The sequence below is a fragment of the Anomalospiza imberbis genome, chromosome Z, assembly GCF_031753505.1.
Source record: "Anomalospiza imberbis isolate Cuckoo-Finch-1a 21T00152 chromosome Z, ASM3175350v1, whole genome shotgun sequence".
NCBI classification, from domain to species: domain Eukaryota; kingdom Metazoa; phylum Chordata; class Aves; order Passeriformes; family Viduidae; genus Anomalospiza; species Anomalospiza imberbis.
This window is the reverse complement of record NC_089721.1, coordinates 36,574,402-36,598,516: the sequence shown is the minus strand read 5'-3', so window position 1 is coordinate 36,598,516 and position 24,115 is coordinate 36,574,402. Positions and strand designations below refer to the sequence as shown.

The 24,115-nt window shown below is 45.6% G+C and overlaps 3 protein-coding genes across 5 annotated transcripts in view; 1 reads left to right on the top strand and 2 right to left on the bottom strand.

Moving 5' to 3' along the window:
- LOC137465201 (serine/threonine-protein kinase PAK 3-like) overlaps positions 1 to 19,295 on the bottom strand; it is a 41,648-nt gene extending 22,353 nt beyond the window's left edge. Inside the window, exons 1-8 of one of the 2 annotated variants that reach the window (XR_010994592.1) lie at positions 19,162 to 19,295; positions 18,789 to 18,852; positions 18,034 to 18,082; positions 17,171 to 17,283; positions 16,425 to 16,542; positions 15,480 to 15,579; positions 14,833 to 15,029; positions 13,258 to 13,619 (exon numbers count right to left, since the gene is read on the bottom strand). Coding sequence is in view for 1 of the 2 variants with exons in the window: in XM_068177059.1 (XP_068033160.1) it covers positions 14,833 to 15,029; positions 15,480 to 15,579; positions 16,425 to 16,542; positions 17,171 to 17,283; positions 18,034 to 18,082; positions 18,789 to 18,838 (627 nt within the window). In the remaining variant the exon portion in view is untranslated. The remainder of the gene's footprint in view (positions 1 to 13,257; positions 13,620 to 14,832; positions 15,030 to 15,479; positions 15,580 to 16,424; positions 16,543 to 17,170; positions 17,284 to 18,033; positions 18,083 to 18,788; positions 18,853 to 19,161) is intronic. The other variant, XM_068177059.1, reaches the window with a different exon arrangement.
- On the top strand, positions 1,111 to 7,424 carry LOC137464832 (coiled-coil domain-containing protein 171-like). The gene is made up of 4 exons (XM_068176387.1): positions 1,111 to 1,259; positions 3,814 to 3,981; positions 5,714 to 5,902; positions 7,074 to 7,424. Exons 2-4 carry the CDS (start codon positions 3,850 to 3,852, stop codon positions 7,422 to 7,424), a joined length of 672 nt encoding a protein of 223 aa, XP_068032488.1. The 5' UTR covers positions 1,111 to 1,259; positions 3,814 to 3,849.
- On the bottom strand, positions 19,159 to 22,362 carry LOC137465202 (golgin subfamily A member 6-like protein 22). 2 transcript variants are annotated; one of them, XM_068177062.1, is made up of 4 exons: positions 22,214 to 22,362; positions 20,855 to 20,989; positions 20,242 to 20,577; positions 19,159 to 19,817 (listed from the first exon to the last, which is right to left on the bottom strand). In XM_068177062.1, exons 1-4 carry the CDS (start codon positions 22,343 to 22,345, stop codon positions 19,584 to 19,586), a joined length of 837 nt encoding a protein of 278 aa, XP_068033163.1. In that variant the 5' UTR covers positions 22,346 to 22,362; the 3' UTR covers positions 19,159 to 19,583. The 2 variants fall into 2 exon arrangements, with proteins under 2 accessions (XP_068033163.1, XP_068033162.1); XM_068177061.1 differs by lacking the exon at positions 22,214 to 22,362 and adding an exon at positions 21,071 to 21,276.
- Positions 22,363 to 24,115: the final 1,753 nt, after the last annotated feature.

Sequence of the window (24,115 nt, the reverse complement as noted above, 5' to 3'; positions counted from 1 at the left end):
CTTTTCTGTATACATTCTATCAACATTCTATCTATATTCTTATTATGAAGACAGTGTTTTCCACTTTTGTGACTCAGTTGAATCTCCCAAGACTCCTGTCAAGAAGCTGTGTATCATTTATAGTGGATAATCTTTGTTTTCAACTTTTGAATGGCTGTAGAAAGCTTTAAATGGTTAAAAAATACTGAAATGTGCGAGAGCCGAGGAAGTCTCTTGGGATGTTTCCTGCCCAGCACAGTGTCTGTGTGGTAACAGTCTGCTGTGTCTGTGGTTACAGAGCTTGGGTGACCTCTCTTTCAGCCTAGAACTCTATGGGTCTGCATACACAGGTGTTTATGTTGACTTACTCACACAAGGAGTAGTAGAGAATGAAAGAAACTGGTTTTCCTACAAAAAAGGAAGCTTCCTGAGCAACTCATTCAAGATTCATGGTTACAGAAATGTTTTTTTTAGTAAGATACTTAAAACTTGAGCTGGAAAAGCCTTTGTCGTCCTTTGCAAACATAAATTTTAAGCACGCTTTTGGCTTTCCTGGCACCATGCCTAAATACTCAGGCAATCTTTTAAAATTCTTCCTTGGATTCCTGTCTCTGATTCTGTCTCCTTTATGTTGTTATTTGGCCTTGCAGTTTCCTCATCAGCCGCCTTTTTAGTCATGCCAGGCGCTTGTTTTCCTGACTGACACAGTACAAGAACAGGTTAAAATTCTGGGTAGTCTGCTTTAAAAGTCATGCCAGAGTAGAGTCAGGCATGTGGAAACCTTAGGAGCGAGAACTGTACGTGAAGTCGGGTTTGATGGTGCAAGATGTGATGTGAGACATGAGAACTGTTGTGTTACTTAAAATAGGAAGAATTCTGTTTGTTATATGAAATTTTGAGGCCATATCCAAATATGAATCTATTGAATTGCATGATACATGGCTTGGTAACTGAAAACATAACCACTTGACAAGTCTTTCTTAGAAGGAATATAAATTTCTTCCTTCAGTTAAGAAAGGCAAGCAGCTTCAGAAGCCATGTGATGTGCTAACGTGGTATCTGCTATATCCGTTGATCATCCTTTAAAAGAATACCGTGCATTTGACAAAAGCAATTTTGGTTAAGGTATCTTATTGTGGAAACTTTCCAGTTTACGAAGACAGCGTTCATCCTTAAGTGTGCAATGGAGAGATGAGGCTGAGGAAAGGAAGGAAGCTGAAGAATCCTCTGGGACGTTAGCGGATGCTACAGCCAGCTTCACCCTGCATGAAGGCTCAATAGTAAGGAAAAAAACCCCGTGGCACACATTGTTTAGGTGTTTTTAAACATACTGTCAAAATATTTAGTGTGCTGAGGATTTGCTGCATTTGCTGTGCTGAGCTGTGGAAGAACTCTGCCATTCTCTTACCCTGTTTGTTATTACGCTACCTTTTTAAGAATTTATTACATGCATAAATGTAACCAGTGCTTGGAGAAGCTAATTGTTTAAGTCTGGGTAGGATGTAGTGGCATTCCGAATTAAGAAGGCATTTTGTAGATATGGATTATGATTTCGTGTAAAGAATGTTCTGCCTTTCTACCAAACTTTGTTGTCAAGTTTCATTAGCTACCATTGTAGAAATGTTTATTTCTATTTCATACACCCTTTTCGTTTTAGTGCAAGTATTTGACTGTAAAAATTGCTTGAAAATTGTTTCAAACTTTCAGCTGGAAAAGCAGAGTGGATTTCTTGTTGTTGTTTTGTTTTTTGCTTGTTTTGCTGTGGATTTGGCACATTGGATGTATTATATGACCACTTTGGGCCTTTCTGCTGTCTTTACCCAGCTACACCCTGAATAACAATTGTGCCATCTTTTCACATAGCAGCAGGGGCAAAGGAAAGTTCTTAGCATGTGTAGAAAATCTCTCCTTTCATTGTGTGCTAACATTTGCTCTGTTCCTACTCTTTGCAATATTAACTTTTGGTGGTGGTGGCTTGGAAACTTCTCCTCTTTCTCTCTCAGGGCTCTGAGCATGGAAGGTACCTGAGGTCTGTTCCCTGTTGACAGGAGCAGAGACCTGCATAAGAGAGTCTTCAGATTTGTGGGTGTCTTTTGCCCAGCTGATGCAGTTAGTCCACACTTTGTCTTAGTGTTGTCCACTGACCAGGAAGACCTGTAATTCATAAACTGAAGAAAAATAAAATCAGAACCTTCTTTTTCCTTCCTCTTTGGGAGAACACCTTCTTCCATGCAAGTATTAGTGTATTAAAAGGCATTTGCTGGCCTAGGTAGCCTGAAAAAGTAATTTCATCAGGCACAAAAGGAATACATAGAGAGAAGAGCAACTGTCTGGCCTAACTACAGGCATTGATGATTGCTATTTATAACTACGAAACACAATTACAAGCTGAAAATGTTCCACTAGAAACCTTAAGTGCTTGCTAGCTGTTGCTGTGGTAAGAGTTTTCCTTTTTATCTGTATTCCTTAGTAAACTCTATGTTATACATGACAAGAATTCAGTACAAGATTTCATTCAGGATCAAGATTTCTGGTAATGGAAACAGTATGTAATGGTGTACTCAAAATTAATGTTATATTACTGAAAGGTTAAAAGTAACAGGATTGTCTCACTGTCATATTCACAGAGCTGGTTGTTTCAAGTGTTTTATTCAAAAGATTTCAAACCACAGGACTGTCCTGAGCAGAGGATAAAAATACGCATTTTTGGAAGAGTTGTATTAGTGGTTCCCTTATGAGATTAAATGTTTATTGCCTTGGTTGGCTTTGTATTTTTCCCAAAGCTGTTTGTATGTGTTTGGGAAGCAGGAGTGATCACCTGTATGTGATCCTGTTTACTCCATTGAGACAGCTTTGATTTTGCTTCCCAAAATGAAAAAGCAGAAGACTGCAGCAGGAACTAAGTATAGGTAACATTTAATATATTGCTGTTGGTCCTCGCTATACCCATGCCAAAATTGTGTGAAAATGTCAGTGTGTTCTCTTCCCTTCGTTTTCCCTTCCTGCTCTCCTGGCCTATACAGTATTTTTTCATCTTTTATACCACTTTTATGTTCCCTGAATATGTTCTTTCCACTCTAGTCTGAGAATCTTATCTTGATCTCTGACTGTACTGTTACGGTTGTTTACATACTTTGTCCTCATGGCATTTGAGAAACAGCTTTCTATTAGCTTAACCAAAGTTTCTAAGTCACTTGTATGCACTAACATTATGAAGAATTGAATTTTTACTGCATGCTTATTTATTTATAACCTGAATCAATTTATTATGCCACTGATTAAAATCACTGTAAAGAAATGAGGCATGGCTTGTGGAGTGTGACTGATGGAGCTGTAGGCCTATTTTGGCCAGCTATTTAATCATATATAACCCATGCAAAACAAATTTTTAAAGGAATTTAGAGTGTGTTGTGCTGCCTAGCCAACTGGACAGTTTTCTGTGTGCTGTGCAGCTGTGTGGGGGGCACAGTTTGAATGCACATCAGAGTATTAACAAGGGAGAATGAATTGCATCCACTAAGAGCACAGAAATTTTTATCTGTGCCAGGTCAATGTTGTGGCCCCCACAGGACTGGGATTTATTCACATACTTTATAGGCATACTGTGTCTAATTAGATAAATTTGGTCAAATCACTTTTCTTACTCTGCTGTAAGATTATGCAATATTATGGCAGCAATTATTAGAAATGAACACAGGAATTTTGGAAAGCTGTGAGAATGAGCTCTGAGGCCTTGTTATCAGCTGCATGCAGCACTGCTACTGCGCATGTGATGCATCTCTTTTGATTTGAACATTGCCCAGCTACAGCAACGAATTCTTCTTTGTGTTCCAGAAGGATGTGTCCATCCTCCTAAACTTATACCAGAGCATGGCAAACGCCCATGTGCTTGCCAAACATTCAGAGGTCGCCCTGGAAGAGTTACCTTGGACAGAGCTTTGTGCTCTCTTGCATGAGAATGTTGAAGCCCTGATCTTGAACTTCCACAAGGCTAAGGAGAGGGTGAGTGTCCCCAGGCATCAGCTGCCTCTGCGGAGCTCAGTGACATTTGTGCACACTGCAGGCTCGTTAAAAAGGAGAAAAAGGAGTGATATTCATCCCCCCAAGAGGATTTGGACATTAACAAATGAACACCGTTAATTATGGCTGGTCCACTGCTCAGCTTGATGCTGTTGCTGTGAGCATGTAGATGTGACTGGAGTGTGCATCAAGTCTCTCAGCTCCACTTTCTGTGCAGGACATTCTGAAAGGACTGTCTGATACCAGCCACAGGGACCTCATTAAAAGATAATAAATTCATCTTACTGATGAAGAAATTCACAGAATGTAGTCATTTACAGTCATAAAGCAAGTCTTTGTTTTACCATAATCCATAGCAAAATACACTTTCTCCAGGAATACCATCTTTAAATTATGTGTTTATGATTCAGATGTGCTATTTGAAAGAATGCCAGTGTGGGGTTTTCTGTTTAATTGCAACTTTCGGATTCTGACATTTTTATTCAGAAACACAATAGAAATACCTATTCTAAAACATGTCAGTATTTGTGTGCAGGAGGAGCTGTACATTTCTGAGTGATATGAATGCAAGTGAGCTTATGTGGCCTTTCTTGCCAGAAAACCCTGTGGTTTTAGGAAAAATAAAACCCTTTTAAAATAGGTCAGCTGGGTCCAGAGACTAAGCTGAGAGTAGCTAAGCCACTCTTCAGGGTTTGACTTTGTTTTCTGGTTTATTTCTCTTTTGAAGTAGAAGAGGAAAGGGAGAAGGAAAGACATGGGAAGGGAAGGAGATGGATATTGTTGGCAGTGTTTCTGGGGTTTGTGCCTCCCTGTTCTTGCATTTTAATTAAGCCTTGTTACTGAGACTGCTTGGGAGGTCTCTAGGGCTCTTCTCATGTACTTAGCAGCTTTTCTGGGATTTTAGACTGTGTTGCACAAAACCTTTTTTCCTACAGCTCAGAGTGATCTATCTGGATGTGTCTTGCTGATGCTTTCTAGTAACAAAGTGCAGGTGTGTGCATTTGGAGATCATTGTTGGCTTGGTTCATGCCTCTATTTAATTTGCATGGGGGGTGAAGTGTTAAACCACAAGAGTGTATCCCTTCATGCTTGTTGAAAACACATCATAAACTTATGAGCTATTTGTAAGGAAAACATTCTCTATGCTAGAATTCCCTGGACTTGTTTAAAAACTTAATAATAATCTGGAAAGTCTTGGCTTTTCAACCAAAAAAAAAAAAAAAAAAAAAGCAAAAAAAACCCTCCCAAACAAAAAAACTAACCAAACAACAACAAAAAAAACACCAACAACTCCCCAAAAAAAACCCCAAGCAAAACAAAAAATTAAATGCTGTTTTGATTTCTTGTGTGCAATCATTTCACATTTCTAAAGTATATACTTGGATTCCTAATTTACTAATGGACTAAAATTTAACAGAGTTGTTTAAAAAACAAGTTTGAAGTGTCTGGCTCAGGTTTCCTACAAAGAAGGTGACAAATATCTACAAGGTGGTAAAAGGATGGCAGAACCGAAACCAAATAAAATCTTTTGTTTCAAAATATATTTCAGTTTTGTTTGGAGAACCAAGTAATTCATCTGCTATGAAAAGGGTTTTATTTAGTTTTAATGAAAATTTTGAAGAAATTACAGTTTAGATTTTATGCTGGAATAGTCTGTGCGTGACTCAAAGTGAAAAGGTAAACAATAATTTCTTCTTAAATGCTTGTCACACAGATATCTCACCTAGAATATATTTGCAAGCACAAGGCTGACACTCTGAAGGAACTTCAGCAGAAGCAGGAGGATGCTTTTGAGAAAATGTCTGAGCAGTTAAAAGCACAGGAACATTGCTGGCAGAAAGAAAAGCAATATCTTGAAGAGCAGTACTCAAATATCCTTGCAGAAGTTCATGCAAGAGCCCAGGTATAGTGCTGGGAACTTCTAATTTTTTTTTTTTTTTTCTTGTACCATTTAATTGATTTTTTCAGTAGTTTAAGCCCCTTAGCAGTTTAAGGTCATTTGGGAATTTAAGTATATTTTTAAAGTTAAAAAAAGCCCAAACAACAAACCAACCCATCACTGTGCTAATATTAACATCATTTAAAATAAGAAATAAATAACTTTTTTGAAGCATTTGTCATGAGAAGCCTGCTTTCATCTACAGTGGGTAGTATTTTTTTTCTGAGAATGCTATAGCTGTAAGATCGAATTTCCTTTTTTTAAGGATTTCTGAGGGCAGCAGCTACTTTTTCAGCATCATCATTTGCAGAGATTGTATGGAGTAACAGTAATGTGGTGTTACCTGTGGATAAATTTAATTGCATATGTACTGATCCTAAGAACAGTGGTAATGACTCTGCTTTAGTGATACTACAGTGAGAAGTGGTTTTAAAGTGTGAAACTCTCACTGCTTGTTAGATGAGTTATTTGCAATCCTGCAATCCAAAATGTTACCCATTATTCCACAACCACCATTTGCTGTCTTTACCATCATATTCCTTCACACCAGTTTCAATTAAAAGTCTTGTGAATAAAGGAAATAGATGTCCCTTGTTATTTGTGAGTTGCTGCAACTTACTTCACAGAATAATGCTGTAGTTGATGCAGATTTCAGGGCTGGAAGTCTTTGCATGCTGAAAAATTTAATCTGTCTAGTCTCATGTTCCAGCCTTCTTACCTTTTTTCCTCTCACTTACACTGGCTTTCTGCTTGGTAGAGCAGTGCTCTCTCTGAAATTGGAGGATGTTACTACTATTGTTAAGTCAACTCATCGAACTGTATTGTGGGCAGACAAGCAGCGTTGGACCTTCTGTGAGCTGTCACCATATTGCTGAATGTTGTTAGAAATCAGGAGTCCAATTTGCAGTTGATGATCATGTCAGTTTCCCCCCTACCATTGCTGTGGTTTCATATATCTGATTCTGTAATTGTTTTCTAGAAGAAATACTTTCATCACCATCGTTACTAAGAATTTTTGACTCCTTTAATGCATCATTTGAATGGCAAAACGAAGAATTTTCTTTTTGCTCTTGTCGAGGCAAAAACTATCTAGTTAATATTTCTTCCGGTTTTGTTTGGTTTGTTTCTGTTGCAGAAATGTGAAGAAACAGTGCAGAAAACCAGGCAAAAACTGTATGGCCTTGAACAAACCTGCGAGAAACAGGCCCATGAAAACAGTTCCATGACAAATACATTATCAAATGCTCACAAGGCACGCTCCTCCCTGCTGGCAGCCTGTGCACTGCTGTCAGGGGCCCTGTGTCCTCTCTACGGCAGACTGTGCGCTGTGTCTTGCCAAAGAGACATTCTCCAGGAGCAGGTGAACCACCACAAATTATTGAACCAGAAGATCATCAGCCTCCTTTATGCTCTCCCTACTAACGTGGAAAACAGCCAAGGCGAAGGCAGGCCAAGCACCTGGTTTATGTCTTCCGAAGAGCTGTGATTGCAGTTCTGGCTGCTAACAGGCTGAGGGCTCTGGCCCGATATTCTTGTACCTTTTTGGTCTGGACAGATGCCTTCAGCTGTGACCCGAGAGCATTTGGGCGCCTGCCACTTGGACTTGTGTCCCTAAGTGCAATGTCTTTGGCTGGAGGAGAGCCCTGCTCAGCTGAGAAAGCAGAAAGATCAGAGAGGGTGCTCTGAAAGGTCTCCTCCGGTGCAGAGCTGTCAGCGACTGTGAGGTGAGAGCGGGCCCGGCCTTGCCCGGGCTGGAGCCGCAGCAGAGCCCCGGCAGAGCCCGGAGCAGCCTGAGCCTCGGCACAGGCAGGCTGCCAGGGGACCCTTGTAGCTGCAGGAGGCGGCAGCCCGGCCCTGCAGGCCTCTTCCTGGCACCGGGCACATCCTCCGCTCTCAGAGCCCAAGCGGCAGCTGGCTGCTCCCGAGGGGAAGCGGAGCCCTGCTGGGCACAGCCCGGACCGGAGGCATTGGCCGTCTGGAGTCTGCCGCGGGGCAGAGAAAGGCGAGGGGCAGCCGAGGGCCGGTGGCCTGGCTGAGCTTTCCTACTCTTCTGCCGGCTGCCCTGTGGCTCCTGGGAAAGGAAAGGTTACCAGTGTGTGCAGCACTCTGGGCACCGGGGGAGGGAGCCGGGCTGCTGGGCAGGCTGGAGCACAGGGCAGCGTCCTTCAGGCACGGCAGCTCTGCCAGGGGACCCGCGGCCAGCGGGAGGCAGTGACAGCTTGTCAGGTCCCGTCTGCAGGAGCCAGCGCCTCACACAGCTCTGGGAGGAAGCGCCTGCGCTCCTGCAGTTCTGCACTGAGCCAGAGCAAAGGTGTGCAATGCAGAGCGTTTGGCAGAAATATTCAGGGCCAGCAGGCCAGCCGGCTTTGTGCTCTCTGGCGCACAGCAAGCGCTGTGCAACGCAGCTCTGAGCTGCTGGGAGAGAGGAATTGGGGATGGGCCTGAAGTGAGTCAAGGGGTTAGCTGAAAATGTAATTCGGATAATTGAAAACTGCAGATGAGCTGAGGGGCCAGCTGGGACTATAACTAGGATAGTAGAAGATTGCATATTTTAGTTAAGATTTTGAAATTAGTTAAGAAGCTAAGTTAGTAATACAGCTAGCAAAAATCACGTACCTTAGTTAAAGAGTACCAAATATATTAGGAAAGTAAAGTTAGGAGTGACAGGGATAGATGAAGCAATTGTGAAGGAGCAGAGACCATAGAAATACCTTGCCTTACGAATAATCAAACAGTTAGAAGGGGCTTGGACCGTGACCAGCAGGTCAAAAAGTCCTGCCAACTGGCCATGGGTGAAGAGTTCACCATGAGGAAGACAGCTTCCTTCCTCCCATACGACTACTCCCTCATTTCAAAATCCCACTGACTCAATTAAGGGAGTACAATTGCACAGCAGTAACAGATATTCAGCTGATTATAATATGAAGGGGGCAGGTAATAATGATGTATTATGCATTCTTAGAAACCGTGTGAATATGTAAAACCTTTTCTGTATAAATAGAGAGCAGGAGTCTGCAACTCTTGCACATGTCTTTGGAAACTATTTCACATGTGTCCAGCACTGCAATAAATACCCTTCTTTTCCACTGTAATTAGTTGAAGAGTCGTCTGTCCGTGCTTCAAGAGTTGTGCTAGAGTAGTGAAGAGATTTGCAAGGGAGCAGAAGAGTTTCAATAGGCAATTTTTGGAAGAGATGGAAGCCTCTTCTGACTGAAGGGGAAGCCATTTGGAATGGAGTACTGATCCCAAAGTCCACACAATACTGCACCAAAGGATTAGACCCTGCTCTCTTCAGTACCTTCTAATTGATCCTGCCTAAGTTCTGGTTCTACTGCACATCAGCCAGGGCTCAGACCTGTGTTCCGGGGCTGTTCTTCCTCTCAGAACTAATGGCTCAGCTCTCTCTCACTGACATATTGCTTACCCGAGGCCAGTCTCTTCCATATCCCTTATAAAAGGAATTTATCTTTGATCTCCAAATTTTGCATGCATGCCTGCATGAAAAAAAACCCTACAATACAAACCTTCAGGAGAATCATGGCATAAAGGCACATTCCAAGCACACAGTGCCAGCTCACATCCAATGTTTCCTTCTCAAGGATCTCCCAGTCCTTCTCCACAGGGCTGCTCTCAATCCGTTCATCACCCCTGCTGTTCTGCTAAGTTCTGGAATATGCCTTTCTAAAGAGGAGGCATTTCACACACTGGGAAAAAAAAGTCGTAAGTCTAAGGAAAGGAGGCTGAGCCAAGTGGTGGCATTGAAATACAGGTGGGGTAGACATTCCTCTTCGATGTGAGGAATGCTTTGCAGGTTTGGGGTGTGTAATGTAACATTTGGGGAAGGAGAAAAAGGCACAGAAATTCAGGCTTTCAGCAGCTGAGAGGTGGCAGTATTAGAACACGCAGCAGTTGGTGAAAGCCATCTCTCTCCTTCAGGTTCCTGCTGTGTGGGAAGGTGCTGGCAGTTGTGATGGCTCCACTAACCCTTTGCTGGGAGGATGATCTGTACCAGGGGAGAGCAGAAAGCTGCCATGGTGAGCAGAACATGCTCAGAGCATTACAGTTCAGAGAATGATACTGCCCCTGAAGTGCAAAAAGCTTGAAAGCATCTAATTCTGTGCAGCACTGCTGTACAAATTTTCTCTTCTAGAACGTGCCCCTTTTCGTATTCTGCAGGTGAATTATCTGTCTTTTACAGAATACATGGGGTTTTTTCTTACGGTTTTTGGGAGAACTCTCAAGTCTATTTTTATTTGCATTTCACATCCAGCATTTATACAGATTTTTTAAATTGTTCTTTTGTAAATACTTGGGGAACAAATACCCAACCATTTTTTATTCCTTTGGGATATTGTGATTAATATTATTAGAAAGAAAACCTTGCTGAACAAGTGTGAAAACACAGACAAAGGGGAAATAGCATAAAAGTCTTTTAAAACAGGGCGTATAATGAGGACTGAAGAACTGCAGAGCTGAGTAATTCCTCCAAGAGTGACTTCTCCAAGAACTGCCAAGATACTTCCTTAAATCAAGGGAAATGTGACCTGCAGCCATACAAAGTACAGCCAAAGGAAATGAAAACCCTTTGGAAAAGAGGGCATTTTGCCAGTGACATCAATCTGTCTGGATAACTGAGGGATGCCCAAGTGCTTCTCTTGGACTCAACCACACTGACAGTGCTAAAGGGGCTGTAATCAGAAACAAAGCCCCGACCCTCCCAGCTCCTCTGATCTCTGAGGACCAGCTGGCATGCAAGGGCACTGATTTTCTGCTCAATTCCCAAACACCATGCTTACTGATTCCCTGGGCTGCAAAAAGGCACAGGAGCTGTTCACCTGAAAGTGATGTGCAAGGCTCTACTGCCTGGCATGGCATCAGAACAGCTCCTTCTGCACCAACATCCCTGCCCCAAACTATGTTTTCTCGTGCAAAAATATTGCATCAGCCAGAACTTCCTCCATGCAAACTAAAATTCTAGCAGAATCTTTGCCAGTGGTGGAAAAAGGGTGGAAAGTGTGAGAAAAAGCACCTTTGCTCTCTGGAGAAGGAGAAATTACACAGGGCTTCTCCTTCTACCAAAAAAAAAAAAAAAAAAACCAAAAAAGATGGATATGTCAGCTACTCCAGTGTCTAAAGTACTTGGATGCAGAGAGGGGATGTTTGGCAGGGAAACAGCCCTTTTGGTGAGCACTGTCCTGTATGGATCTATGGAAGTGTGCCTGAAGGTCACAACAGTGATGGCTGTGATGGCAACAGTGGAACGGCTGCTGGCTCTAGCTGAGTACCGATATTGAAATGTTAATTAGCTAATTGCTCTGTTTGTTTTCTCTAAACTACCTGGAGATAACTGCCCTCCCACCTCCCCCCGCCTTCCCCCCACTGTTGCCATTCTGGGACTAAAATGCAAACAAAAAACCCTTGGGATCATGGGAGTGTTTTTAGGGGATAAAAACATCCCTAAATAAAGAACTAATCACAGTAGAGGGGGCTAGACAAATGCCCTAGCTGAGGAAGAGGGGAAAGACATTGCGTGATCGACTTTTGCCCACCACCATCACCTCCAAAAGACTAGACTAGAGTAGGCTGTGGGAAGCAGAGATGGAGAGACAGAACTTCCTAGTGCTGCCACAAGGAAAGAAGAGGGGATAGCTGCTGCTCTGGACTTCAGTGACAGACTCTGCACACCTGCTTCCTTTTGGCTACCTGGGAAAGGTACAACAGTGGCAGCGAGCTCCGTGTCGGGCCCCCTGCCCAGCTGATCTTTTTAATAAGACCTTAACATTAATAAAGGCATTAGCCCTGTTCATTTTATTCTCCACTTACAAACCATACCAAAGAAGCCATAAGCATATCTTAGCACCAATAAAAAACAACTGGTAATTCAGAAGGAAATGCTGAGTTTTCTGAAGGGGTCAGAAGGAGGAGAATCATCCAAATGAGTTGATGCTTCAGAAACTTTATTTAATTACAATCCTACTCTATAAACCTATACTACAAAACTACTCAACAGTCCTACTCTAGAGTCCTACTCTACAATCCTTCTCGAACTTGGTTATGGTGATAATATCTTGATTGTTACATTCTTGTCTTCTTCTGTTTCTTCACTGAGATGATGAGTGGTACCAGGGCGGACGGTGGCTTGGCTGATGTTACGAATGGATGCTGCCCACAGGAACAAAAAAACCCAAAAAAACAACAAAGAAGAGTGAACCATGACTTTCCAAGATTAGTGGTCCACAGACTCAATCAGGATTCCTCTAGTTTCTAGAAAGACCCAGGAAGAGGAGTAAGGGGACCATCTGCTCCCCAGTCATCATGTGCAGGACCTTGCCATCACAGGCAAACCTGGCCCAGAATCCCACTCATCCGTTTATTCTGGTTTCTCCATCTTGCTGGGATTTTTGCCCTGCCAGTGCTCTAGAAGTGGTGCTTTCTGTCCCTGGGGAGATTTCTTCCTTTCAGGAAACTCCAATGACTCACATAGGTCCCTGTCTTTGAAAGACAGGCACTGTGCTAATTTCCACAGGGAGACAGAGCAGTGTCTACCTTTCCATGGCCTGCCCCTCCTGTGCTGGATGGCACCTTCCTTCCCAGCAGGTGCCAGCCCAGTGGCGCTGGCTCCAGCAGTTCCCTCTCTGCCACACAACCTGGCAGTAAGCCTGGGCCAGTTCCCCTCTGCCTGAGCATGCCAGGCAGCAGATGGGGCTGGGACAAGTCCCTCTCAGCTGTCCCTGTTTGCGTGCCAGAAAACTCTAAGGGTGGGGTGGGGGGCACAAACCAGAGGCTCACCGGGAGCCCCTCACAGCCTCTCCTGCCCGCAGCCAAATCTCTCCAGACTGCTCTGCCAGGACGGGCATCCTTGGGTTCCTCCACCACCATTTCATGGCTCTGTACCCTGCATTGCTCTACTTCAATTCTTTTGCCATTTTATAAAACAGAACGCCCCACCAAATTACAAACAGGGCGACAGAAACAGCCAGAAAACAGAACCTCTAAGGTTCTGTCCTCTAAGGAAATGTGGAGAGAGGTGGACTTACTCAGCTTTGTGAAGAATAGGCCCCAGGGAGACTTTATTGCCACTTTCTGAGACTTCAGAGTGGCTTTGAAGAAAGTGGAGGACCTCTTTTTTTTTTTAGGGCCAGTTACAATAGAATGTGGGCAAATACTTTTAAACAAAATGGGGATCAAGTCAGACTAGGTCTGAGGAAGAACTCGTTTACTCGAAGCATGGTGCAACCCTGGCACAGGTTGTCCCAAGAGCTTGTAGGTGCCCCATCCCTGCAGGTATCCAGGTCAGGTGGGAAAGGGCTCTGAGCAACCTGATCTCTTTAAAGATGTCCCTGCTCATTGCAGGACACTTGGACCAGATGACCTTCCCAGGGCCCTGCAAGCCCAGTGCAGCCCAGACTAGGATTCTTCATTTGAACAGCACCATGAGTGGAGGTGAGGAGGAAGGGGGCTCATCTGATGCCTCGGACCTCATTGGAGGAGGAGCCCCTCCCTCGGACACTGTTTCACCTGCAGCCCCTTTACATTTTACCTGCAGGAGCTCCTTGGCAGACCAGCGCTGCGCCTGGTCTGTCTGCAGGCAGCAGCTCAGGAAGTCGCGCAGGCAAGGCGAGAATCGGTTGGGCTGCTGCAGCAGCTTTGGTGTCCCTCTTGTGGCTATCAGGAGTTGAGGCTGGGGAAAAGGAAACACGAGGCTCCAGCTGCTTCTTTCCCATCTGTAACTGCTCTCCCAGATCCCGTTGTTTAGGCTCCACTCTGCAGGGCAGTTTCTGCCCTGGCAGAGACCCAGAGATTACTTTCTTTACCAACCAAAAACCCAAACCCCGATGCAGCCACAGCTTTTCCACATCCAGCAGATCTTGCCTTGGCAGCTGACTTCATTGACTGACCTAGCTGGTGGGAACTACATCAGCAAAAGCACGTTTTGCTTCTCTGAGCATTCACACCAGCCTGACAGGCTATTTGGAAGGGGGAGTTTGTCCTATCCATACTATTTCCAAGGATTATTACATGAAAGGCATATTTGCAGTGCTTGTTGGTCCCTTTAGCACTGCTTCCACGAAACAAAAATCATCAAGGTTTTTTTTTCTCCTCTTGAAAAAAATGCAGATGCAGAATCCATCTAAAATAGACAGAAATAACAATGGAAAGAGGCCTGGGAGTCTCCATGAAAATGCCCACCACAACAGGAACAGCTCTGTGCTGGTGGCACTGAGAAAGATGATGACCAAAGAGACTTTGTTACTTTCATTTTCAACCCAGAGGAAAATTTCCTTCACTTTCCCCACACCCCCAGAGGTCACAAAGAGGGTTTTATCCTGTCTCTCTGCAGCTGTGCTCAGCCACTGGACATGGTGGAGAGCTGGAGTCCTCACTATCCTTAGAACTGTGCAAGCCAGGGATGGCCCTGCTGCTGTGGTAAAGGAGCACAGCACCAGCGTCAACCGCCCACGTTTCTTTTTTCTTTTCCCTTTTCTCTTCCTTTTCCATTTTCTTTTTTCTTTTTCTATAAAATTGAAATTAGGAAGATTCCATCTCCATTTTGAAGGATATTTATCACACATCCAACCGTTCCACTGAAAAATTCTTTTTCTTCAGAGACAGAGCTCCAACATTGTTCAAAAAGCAAATGAAAAATGTCAAGCATGGCTGGAGGCCAAAACGGCAGGTTTCTTAACTGGTTAGGTTTCTGAACTGGTTACCTTCCTCTTCCCTACTGATGCAACCAAATCAACAGCAGATGCTGATGTGCTGCAGGGACATTTTTTAGAAGGGGACCTTGGTGGAAGTGGTGCCAGCAGATGGCAATGGGATTTTGTCCAGTGGCACACAGAACATGGGACAGGTGAGAAAGACAGCGGGATCAGTGAGTATTTGGACCTTACCAAAACAGGAGTTTCACTCCAGTAAGGAACTTCTTGTTCCACCATTTCGATGCCCACGATTCCAAAAGACCATATGTCCACCTTGGGGCCATATGCTTGACCTGTCACCACTTCAGGCGCCATCCACCCAGAAGTGCCGGCCACTGAGCTCCGTCTACTCTGCTCAGGGGTGTGCTGAGCAAAGAGGCCAAAGTCAGCTGTGGAGAAAAAAACATACCATGAAAGCCAGCTCAAGTTAGGAAATCAAGCAAAAGAGTTCCCCACTCTCAGTCTAAGAATGTGCTGTTGAATCTCCTGGAGAACTGTCCATGCTCAGTTTCCTTGGGGCTTTAGCCAAGGAAGTATGAAATTGGCCACTTCCAAAATATCCCGGGTTTTTTAGCGCTGCTCACAGCAGTGGCCTTTATTCCCCTGAAGCTTTACATTGTAGCTCCCTCCCTCTGGAAGGGACACACACTGAGCAACGCCACTCTTGACTTCTCCTGGTCCCTTATTTATACCTCTGTGCACGTTGCAACTGTGTCATCAGCTCACGGCGGGGGGCCCTGCACTGCCACCAGCACCATTTCTGGGGAGCTGGCAGTCGCTCAAAGCAGCCCCACACCCCACATCCCTGGAATGCTGCACCTGACCAAGAAGATACTGACCCAGCTTGACAGAGCCGTCGGTTCTGAGAAGGATGTTGCTGCTCCTCACGTCTCGGTGGATCACGTGGTTTGAGTGAAGAAAATCCAGTCCCTGCAGGCACTGAGAGAGAAAAGAGAAACAGGAGGGAAAAATTAGTGATGTGATTTCAACACGCAAGTAAGGAAACAGCTCTAAAGATTCCCTCTGCAGGGGAATGGCGAGTAATGGCAGAACACAGTGCCATTGAGAGGAAGAGCTTGCTGCTGCAACACTTGCAGAGCGGGACCTTTCTAAGGAAAGGCATGTCAGCTTTGGAAAGAGCAACAGCACCTGCTGTTGTAGACTGCCCCCTGCAAACCAGCCAGGATGACTGCTGCTGCAGTGGATGTGCTTTCTGCATGCCGAGGACAAAGGAGGGTTTTGCCAAGAAAGAAAAAGTCCCTCCCTTTGGTGTGAAGTGGATCGCTTTGGGGTGGGAGGCTGCATGACAACGGTTTTGCTGCTGGCCTCAGCACAGGCTTGGAAGTATCACATCAGTTACCTTCCTGTAGCAAAGAGCATTTTGGCTGCACTACGGTCCTTTTCAGTTGAGGACTGTGAGAAATGAGTCTCTCTTTTTTTCTTTGCTGATCATTTCAAATCCTGCCACCAGCACCTTTGCTTTTACAGGCAAGAAATGCAGTGCAGACAGGCTCGAGACAACAGTTTAGGGAGGCAAGGTGAGAACAGCAAATACAACTACATGAGGCAGAGTGAGAATACAACAGCAGGAGATATGAGTACACGAACTGAGTACAATGAGTGCAGGGGCACTGGCAGGCAGTTCACTTGAGATGCTTTTACTTGCCCGTAGCATACCAGCAACACAGAAACAAAGCTTGGAACATGAAATCACTCCAGGTCTGAGCCCCTGTTTCCCAGACAATCCTGCCCAAGCCCTTGGCAGCACAGGTGGGATTGCTGACCTCCCGACTGATGGTTGCCATCTCGTCTTCACACAGGTAGGTCTTGCTGATGACATCGCTCAGAGTGCCTCCGTCCATGTACTCCACGACCAGCCAGAATTGCTTATCCACAAGGTAGCTGGAAGAAGGAAACAAGAGCATGGAGATAAACGTGCATGGCTGGGTTGTTTTCTTGATTGATTCTTGTTTCCGAGTCCCTTTGTGACAAGGACAGAGTAAAAGGAATAGACATTCCCTCTAGGCTGCGCATTGTTTGCAATCTGTCTCAGGAAGAAAGGCACAGCTGTGAAAAAGGAGATGTCTTAAATAGCCAGCAAGTAAAAACTGCAGTTTAGGAGCAGATAAAAAAACCTGTCAAACTGTGTGTTTCTGGAAATAAGCACCTAGTCTTCCTGGCATGCAAAGCAATGGAAAAGAGGGGACACAATCCAAGGGAAATCCATGTTAGTTTGTCTGGGCGGAAGAGGACTCTTGAAAAAAATCAAGCCCCAAAACAATGCGGTGGCTGTGAACTTACAGGCTATTGATTTAGTAAGATATGACTGATGCAGGTTTTTGAATAATTTCAAACCATGTGCACCAGGGAAGACTCATGCAGACAAGATGCACTCTCTTCCCATCCACTGGAGATGAGCAGAGCAACAATAATTATCCAATAATTACAGCTCTCTTTTCTGCCAGTGAACAAAAGTGGAATTTTACCTTGCATGTTTGCAATATGTAAACAAACATTCACGACAACTCACCTGTCTAAATAGTTGACCAGGTGGGGATTCTTATTTGTCTTCATGACCCTAAGTTCATTGACTTTTAGTTCCTTCTTCCTCAGTCCTTGGAGATTTATTTTCTTTATGGCCACCTAAAATGACACTGAAAATCAGTAACTTTGGAAGTTGGTGGCACAAGACCACAAGGCACATGGAGCGAGTGATTTTGCAATGACACAACTGAGCTGTGCCAAACTGCCTTGCGATTAGGCATTGCAATAATTAGGAAGTGACATTGCAACAGCCCGTTTCTCTGCTCCCTTGGAGGCCAGTTACAGGACACGTGGCCACTGAGGCTTTGCCTTGTCCACTTGGCAACAGAGGTGTCTCAACTATCACCCACAAACTTGTGAGCACACTCCCTGACACTTTGCATGGGATTCAGAAGAAGTAATCCATGCCTTAATACTCTGTGGATACATCTTGGGCTATGGGCAGGGCTTAGGGCTTTTAGGGACACCTTGCAGATCTCTCCCTATGTGCAGTTCTGAAGTGCAGCACTGCAGGTGGCTAAGGAACTACCAGTAACTATCAGATGTATTTGCTGGCAGCCAGAAATGAGAATTCAGGACTCTGAAGCTGTAGCCCCAAAGAACAGTGAGATGCTCAAAGGTACCACCTTTGTTTTAGCAATTGAGAGCAAATGGGCACATCCTTCTCTGAAAGGAACTGCTGCCCTCTCTGCCTTCCTTCTGGCCGCTGAGAAGGACAAAGACTATCCCAAATGCATTTTGCAGGCTGGTACCAGTCTGTGCTTCTTTTGCCTTTTCAGCACAGCTCTACTCAAAGCTCCAGCTGCAGCTGCTCACACCAGAGGGTCTGCGGGGGATGTTGACATTTACCTGTCCTACTGTGGCATTGTCAAATGCTCTGCAAACATCTCCAAAAGTCCTAGAAACAAAAAAGCAGCAAAGAAAGAGGAAGCCATTTAGATCTTGCAGTGAAAGCCAGCCCACAGAGGAGATCTCTGCTGTAAATGCCTAAAACCTGCAGGATGCAGGCGAGCTCTGCCAGAAGGCAGATGATGCATCTTCCTCTCAAGTGCATGGGCACTGGGCCTGTCCCTGAAGCATTGCCATTTACTGCCTCAGCTCCTAAAGAGAGCTCCTTCTTTCATCTCGGGTTTCAGTTCTAAACTGTGCAGTTTTTATCCTGACCATGTAGTATTTCCGTCAGCAATCCTTTGGAAAGGAATTGTCCTGAGAACTGTTATCTGACAGCTATCAGGGAGCAGGTTGCTCTTTCAGGCAAGCAAGTTTCTTTCCCTTTTATTAGTGTGGCTGTATGATTTGGAGATATACCAAAATGCTAAGGAAATTAACACAGAACTGTCCCACACTTGGGAGACAAGGAGATCTTCCAGGTCCTGTTCCTTGCTGCAGGCAAGACCTTGGCAGCACGGAGGTGTCTCTGACAATGCCTTCTGGGTACACTCACAAATTCTGAGCAGCACTGAGAAATGGGACAATCTACCCCCAGTGTCTGAACATGGGGATAGATGTCTGTTTGCAGGTGGCCTGACTTCACACTGGATAGATATTCCGCCAGAAAAACATCTGGCCCATGGTTGTGTAGAAGTAACTGTGGTTGGACTCACCCTCTGCCAATATATTCCAGTTCAGTGTATTTCATCATGGGATTTTCCATGTTCACTATTTTCCCTGAGGGAAACAAAATGCAAGATGCTCACTTTAAAGCAGAGATCCCAGCTTCCAGGAGATACAAAAGGCAGACCCAGAGCCTGGAGCTTTGAACCCTTTGTGGTCGGCTCCTGGGTAACCACAACAACCAGGCAGACAGCTCTGCAGCACAGGTGGCCAGCACAGAGACTGATTTTCTACAGCATTTCCTGTGGGGAAATGTCTCTAAATGTCCCTGGGACACCAAACTCAGGAAAAGCATTTGGTACAGCTATGCTGACACCTGCACACGAGACACTGTCCCTCAGACAAGAAATACAGCAGACGTACTCAGTAGCTCCAGGGAGTCACCCTTGATCTCCTGTTGCTGAGCAGCAGCTGGGTGAGCACCGGAGATGAACAAACTGCCCCGGCTCCACTTCTCAGGCTGGGGAGCAAAGGCTCCTTTAGACAATGGTGCTGCTGCAGCAGGTTTGGTGACAAAGCCCTTGTAGATCTGTGACAAGAAATGAGTTTATGTCAGAAAGGTGGCTGGCAGAGATTAGCCTGAGATCCCATTTCAAATGCAAGCCCTTAGGAAGGTGCTGTCAGCCACATGCAGGGCTCTTAAGTGGGTTTTTTCTGATGTCCACTTCTCAAACTGGATGGGTCAAAACCAAAGGCTAGTTCTACTCGAGTTCATGGCCAGATTCATGTTCCATTGTTATGGATTTTCTGAAGGATCACTGCCACAATGACCATTCTACTTCCTCTCAAGGATTCCTTTCCCCCTCCAAGGGCTTCAGACACACTTGCATCTCCTTGTTCAAATGTTCTGCCTCCTCCCACTGGGTCCTCTTTTCCTGCACCATCTTCAGGTCATGCTCAACCTGTAGCACCTTTGGTGGGGACAGTTCCTGTGCCTCACGCCAGCCTCGGGGTTCTTCATTGCCACTCATTTGCTGGAAGTCTTTGCTGACTGCCTGGTGAGATGTCAACACTTGCACCTCAAGTCAAACAGAACAAAGCAGTCAGAGACTACAGCTTGTCCCTGTCAGTCAAGAGTCATTGACTGTGAGGAAAGGGGAAGAACAGATTTACAAGGGATACAGACAGCTTGTTTCAATCCTCCATCTGGGTCACCATATTCCCCTGTAAAAACACCTCAAGAAACAAGGAGAGCAGGAACAGGCCAGGAGGAATCAATTTGGATGACTGCTGGCCAAAAGGCCAAAGGACAAGTCCCACTGTCCAGGGCAGCAGTTGAGATTCAGCACACCAGGAAATGTCCTTCAGAGTGACTGTGATACACACTACAGCAGGATGGCACTCAGAGGCATCACCCCGCTCCCTGCTGCTCTGCAGTGCAAAGGTAAGAAGGGCACAAACCACCAGTTTGGTGACTGCAGTGGCTATCCCTCTTTCACTCACTTGCTTTTGTAGAGCCTGAGAGAGGAGATTAAGTTTTTCTCTGACGATTTTCATTTCTTCCTCCTGCCTCTTCTCCCTTGCCTTGATCTTAGCCTGAGCTTTCTGAAACTCCGAGTCCAGCTGTTCCTTCAAGTTCCGTAAAATACAAGAGAGAGGATCTTTCATGAGTGGAGTGGCTGCCACTCTTTCACTCACCTGGTTTTGTTGATCGCCCCTCTGCTGGTGGAGATTCATCTCCTCTTGAATTCTTCTCATGTCATCCTGGTTCCTCTTCTTCACTTCCATGATGGCCCTCTGAGCTTCGGGCAGCTCTGCTTGTGGCTCTGCCTTGAGCTTCTGTACACACAAATGCAGAGCAAGTGACTGGGAGCTGCCATCAGGCTCAGCTTTTTCCTCTTGCAGCCTCCAAATCACATTTATTCAGCCACTTCTTTCTGCTTCCCTACCCACATCTGCTTCCAATGAAACCCTCCTGTCCCAGTGCTGATCTCTGCAGATTCCAAGGCTCTGTGCTTTCAGTGCCTCTGGGACTCCTGGCCTCCTCAGCCCCAAGAGCTGTGTTTCATGCCCCTCTTCCTGCCCTTCTCTCTGACACCTGGCGAGTCAGGCTTACCTGGCCATTCTCCTGTGGCTCTTCCACCTGCTGCCTGAGCTGCTCTTCCTGCTCTCGGGCTGGGAACAGCTCTCCCTGAGTCTGGCATGGCATCTCTGATAAAGCAATCTGCTCCTGCTCTTTCTCTGGAAGGACCTGCACAGAAAGCAAGAGAAGATGGGTTTCAACTTTCCATACGACATTTGTGGGCCAAGATTCAAAGTCTGATGGGCTCACACGTTCCCAAAGCACTGTGCTGCTGCTCTCCTGGGTCATTCTCTGCCCGTGAGGAGGCACAGATTCCAAAGTGACCCTGGCACTACAATCAGGGGCCTTTGGGGGCTGAAGCTCCAACAGCCTCTCAGGCAGCTGACAGGGAAGGTGTGGCATTTCTTAAGGGTCTGGTGAGGGCCTCCTTCTGCTTCTGCCATGCCCTGTTTGTCTTTCAGTATTGCCTGACACCCAGCCCAGTCCCACAGCTCCATCCTAGCTCTGCAGGTGGCTTCCTTTGTGAGATAGACAGACAGACAGACAGATAGATAGATAGATGGAGAGAAAGACAGATCTCACTCTTATAATCTCTCTTTACTCTCGTTTCTGTTGCTACACACATCAACCCTTGGTAGCCATTGCCCTGATCAGCAGCAATCCTGACATTGCTCTCCTGTTGCTTCAATAAACCACACTCCTGGGGAATCTGGAGCATTTAGGTCCTTATGGAATGCAATCAGATCCAGAGCATTTGCACTGGGAACGGCACTCTTGCAGCATCTGTGCTCGGCCAAGTGCTTCTCTTGGACTCGACAACACTGACTGTGCCAAAGGGGCTGTAATTAGAAATGAAGCCCAGACCCTCCAAGCTCCTCTGATCTCTGAGGACCAGCTGGAATGCAAGAGCATTAATTTCCTGCTCAATTCCCAAACACCATGCTTACTGATTGCCTGGCTGCAAAAAGGCACAGGTACTGTCAATATGAACGCAAAGTGCAAGGCCCCATTGACTGGTCTGGCACCAGAACAGCTCCTTCGGCACCAAGGCCGCTGCCCCAAACAATGTGTTCTCATGTAAAAATACTGCATCCACCAGAAATGCCACCTTGCAAAAGAAAATGCTAGCAGAATCTCAACAAGCGCTGGAAAAGGGCAGAAAAGATGGAGGAAAATCGCCTTGCATGGCTGAAAAAGGAGAAACTGAACAGGACTGCTCCTGATAACAAAGGAAGAAATCACAAGATGAAAGAGTCACCAAATCCAGTGTCAAAAGCACTTGGATGCAGTGACGGGATATCTGTCGAAGAACTAGCATTTGTAGTGAGCATTATCTTGTAGGGATTTATGGAAATCTGCCTAAAGACAGCACCACCCACCCCTGCCACTTACTCCCTTGGAGCCATCGGGCTCTGCTGTGACCACAGCTGCAGGCTTCTGGTTGTCTTGCTCGTTTTGCTCCTCTTTGGCTTCTTCTCCAGGAGCAGAGGGAGCCGGGGCAGAGACCGCTGTTGCTTCTGTCATCTGCGGCAAGAGAGAAGCATGAAGGACAGGCCGTTACCTATCGTTAACAACCTCCTCTCTCCTCGGATCTACAACCACCTCTTCTAAGGAGAAATCATCAACTTTGTTAGCAATGGGATTCTGAGTCACTCCGACCCGATGAAAATAGGCTCATTCAACAGAACACTATTGGATGAACTCTACGAATTTGATAGTCCTCCCTGGCTGCTATCCACAAGCAACAGCGCCTCTGCACAACGGAGCTTTTAGCTCTTGAAAGCTCTGAAATGGAAAAGTAGGAAATAGCCAGCAAGGCCTTTGCAATTGCTGCGGCAGACATGGAAAATTAAAGTGGATCAGAATCCCCCCCAGCGCACAAAAAGGGCAGGAAAGGTTGTGCAGGACTGTCCTTGCTTGCTGGAAAGAGAGAAAATGAGCAGGGCTTCTCCTCCTAGCAAACCATCAAACCACAAGTAGCAATTGTCACCTCCTCAGGCGGCTGAATCACTTGGATGCAGAGAGGGGATGTTTGGAAGAGAAACAGCCCTTGTGGTGAGCACTGTCCTGTATGGATCTGTAGAAGTGGTCCTGAAGGTCCCTCACGAGCCTCCCGTTGTCCAGGCTAAAGCTCCCTCAGCACCTCCTCATTGGCCTTGCGCTCCACACCCTTCCCCAGCTCCCGTGTCCTCCTGTGCACGCGCTCCAGCCCCTCAAGGCCTTTCTGCTTCACAGGGCCCCACAACTGGACACAGCACTCCCAGCTGTGCCCGCAGCGCTGCCCAGCCCAGGGGGACGGTCACTGCCCTGCTCCTGCTGCCCCACTGTTGCTGGCACAGGCCAGGATGCCCTTGGCCTTCTTGGCTACCTGGCCACGCGCTGGCCCACCTTCAGCTGCTCTTGACCGGCACCCCTGGGTCCTTTTGGCCCACTGGGCTCCCTCACCACAGAGTTGCCCGTTTGACTTCAAATACAGCATCCACAATTTTACATTGTCCTTCTAGTTCTACAACCACATCTTGTCAGGTAGTAGCATGAAGTTTGATAGGAATAAAAATCTAGGTCACTGTGACTTGATTAAAATGGGCTAATTCAACTCTACAGGAAATTCCTCATTTAAAGTATTCATCCCTGTCTGGTGTCAGTAAGCAATGTTGTCTCTGCAAACTGTGTTTGTTGGTATTCAAGCTCTGCAATGGAAATTAGAAAATATCCAGATATGCCTTTGTGTTTGTTGCTGAAGGCATGAAAATGGATTTTCTGTCGGCCTGCATGGCTGGCCCTGTACAGTCTACTTGTTCTGGCTAAGCTCACAGCTTACTCTACAATACTTCAACACCAAGAACATGAAATGTTCCTTTCTCACTCACCTTAGGATCAGCACCGCTGAAGACATGCTTCAGGTGACCTGTAGTGGGCAAGGGAAAATGAACCAGATGCTGTGAGAAAATTGCCTGGACTGGTGAATCCCACAGAACAAGCAACGCAAACAGAGAGTATTTTCCGTTTCACAACATCCCTCCAGGAGACACATTTCATTCACACAACCAGCAAGAGATCAGGACAGTATTCTTGGTTGTGCCTACACTTTGGCCTGTTTAGCCAGTAAATGAATACAAACATGGTCAAGAAAATGCAAATTGTTCTTTAACACCCAATGCTCCTGTTCTACCAAACACATAACACATCTTTTTAAAATCCTCTCCTTCCAGCACCTTTTTTTGTTTGTTTTTTTTTTTTTAATCAGTTGTATGCACTAATGCTCATTATCTTGCTGGACACATTTGCCCAGAA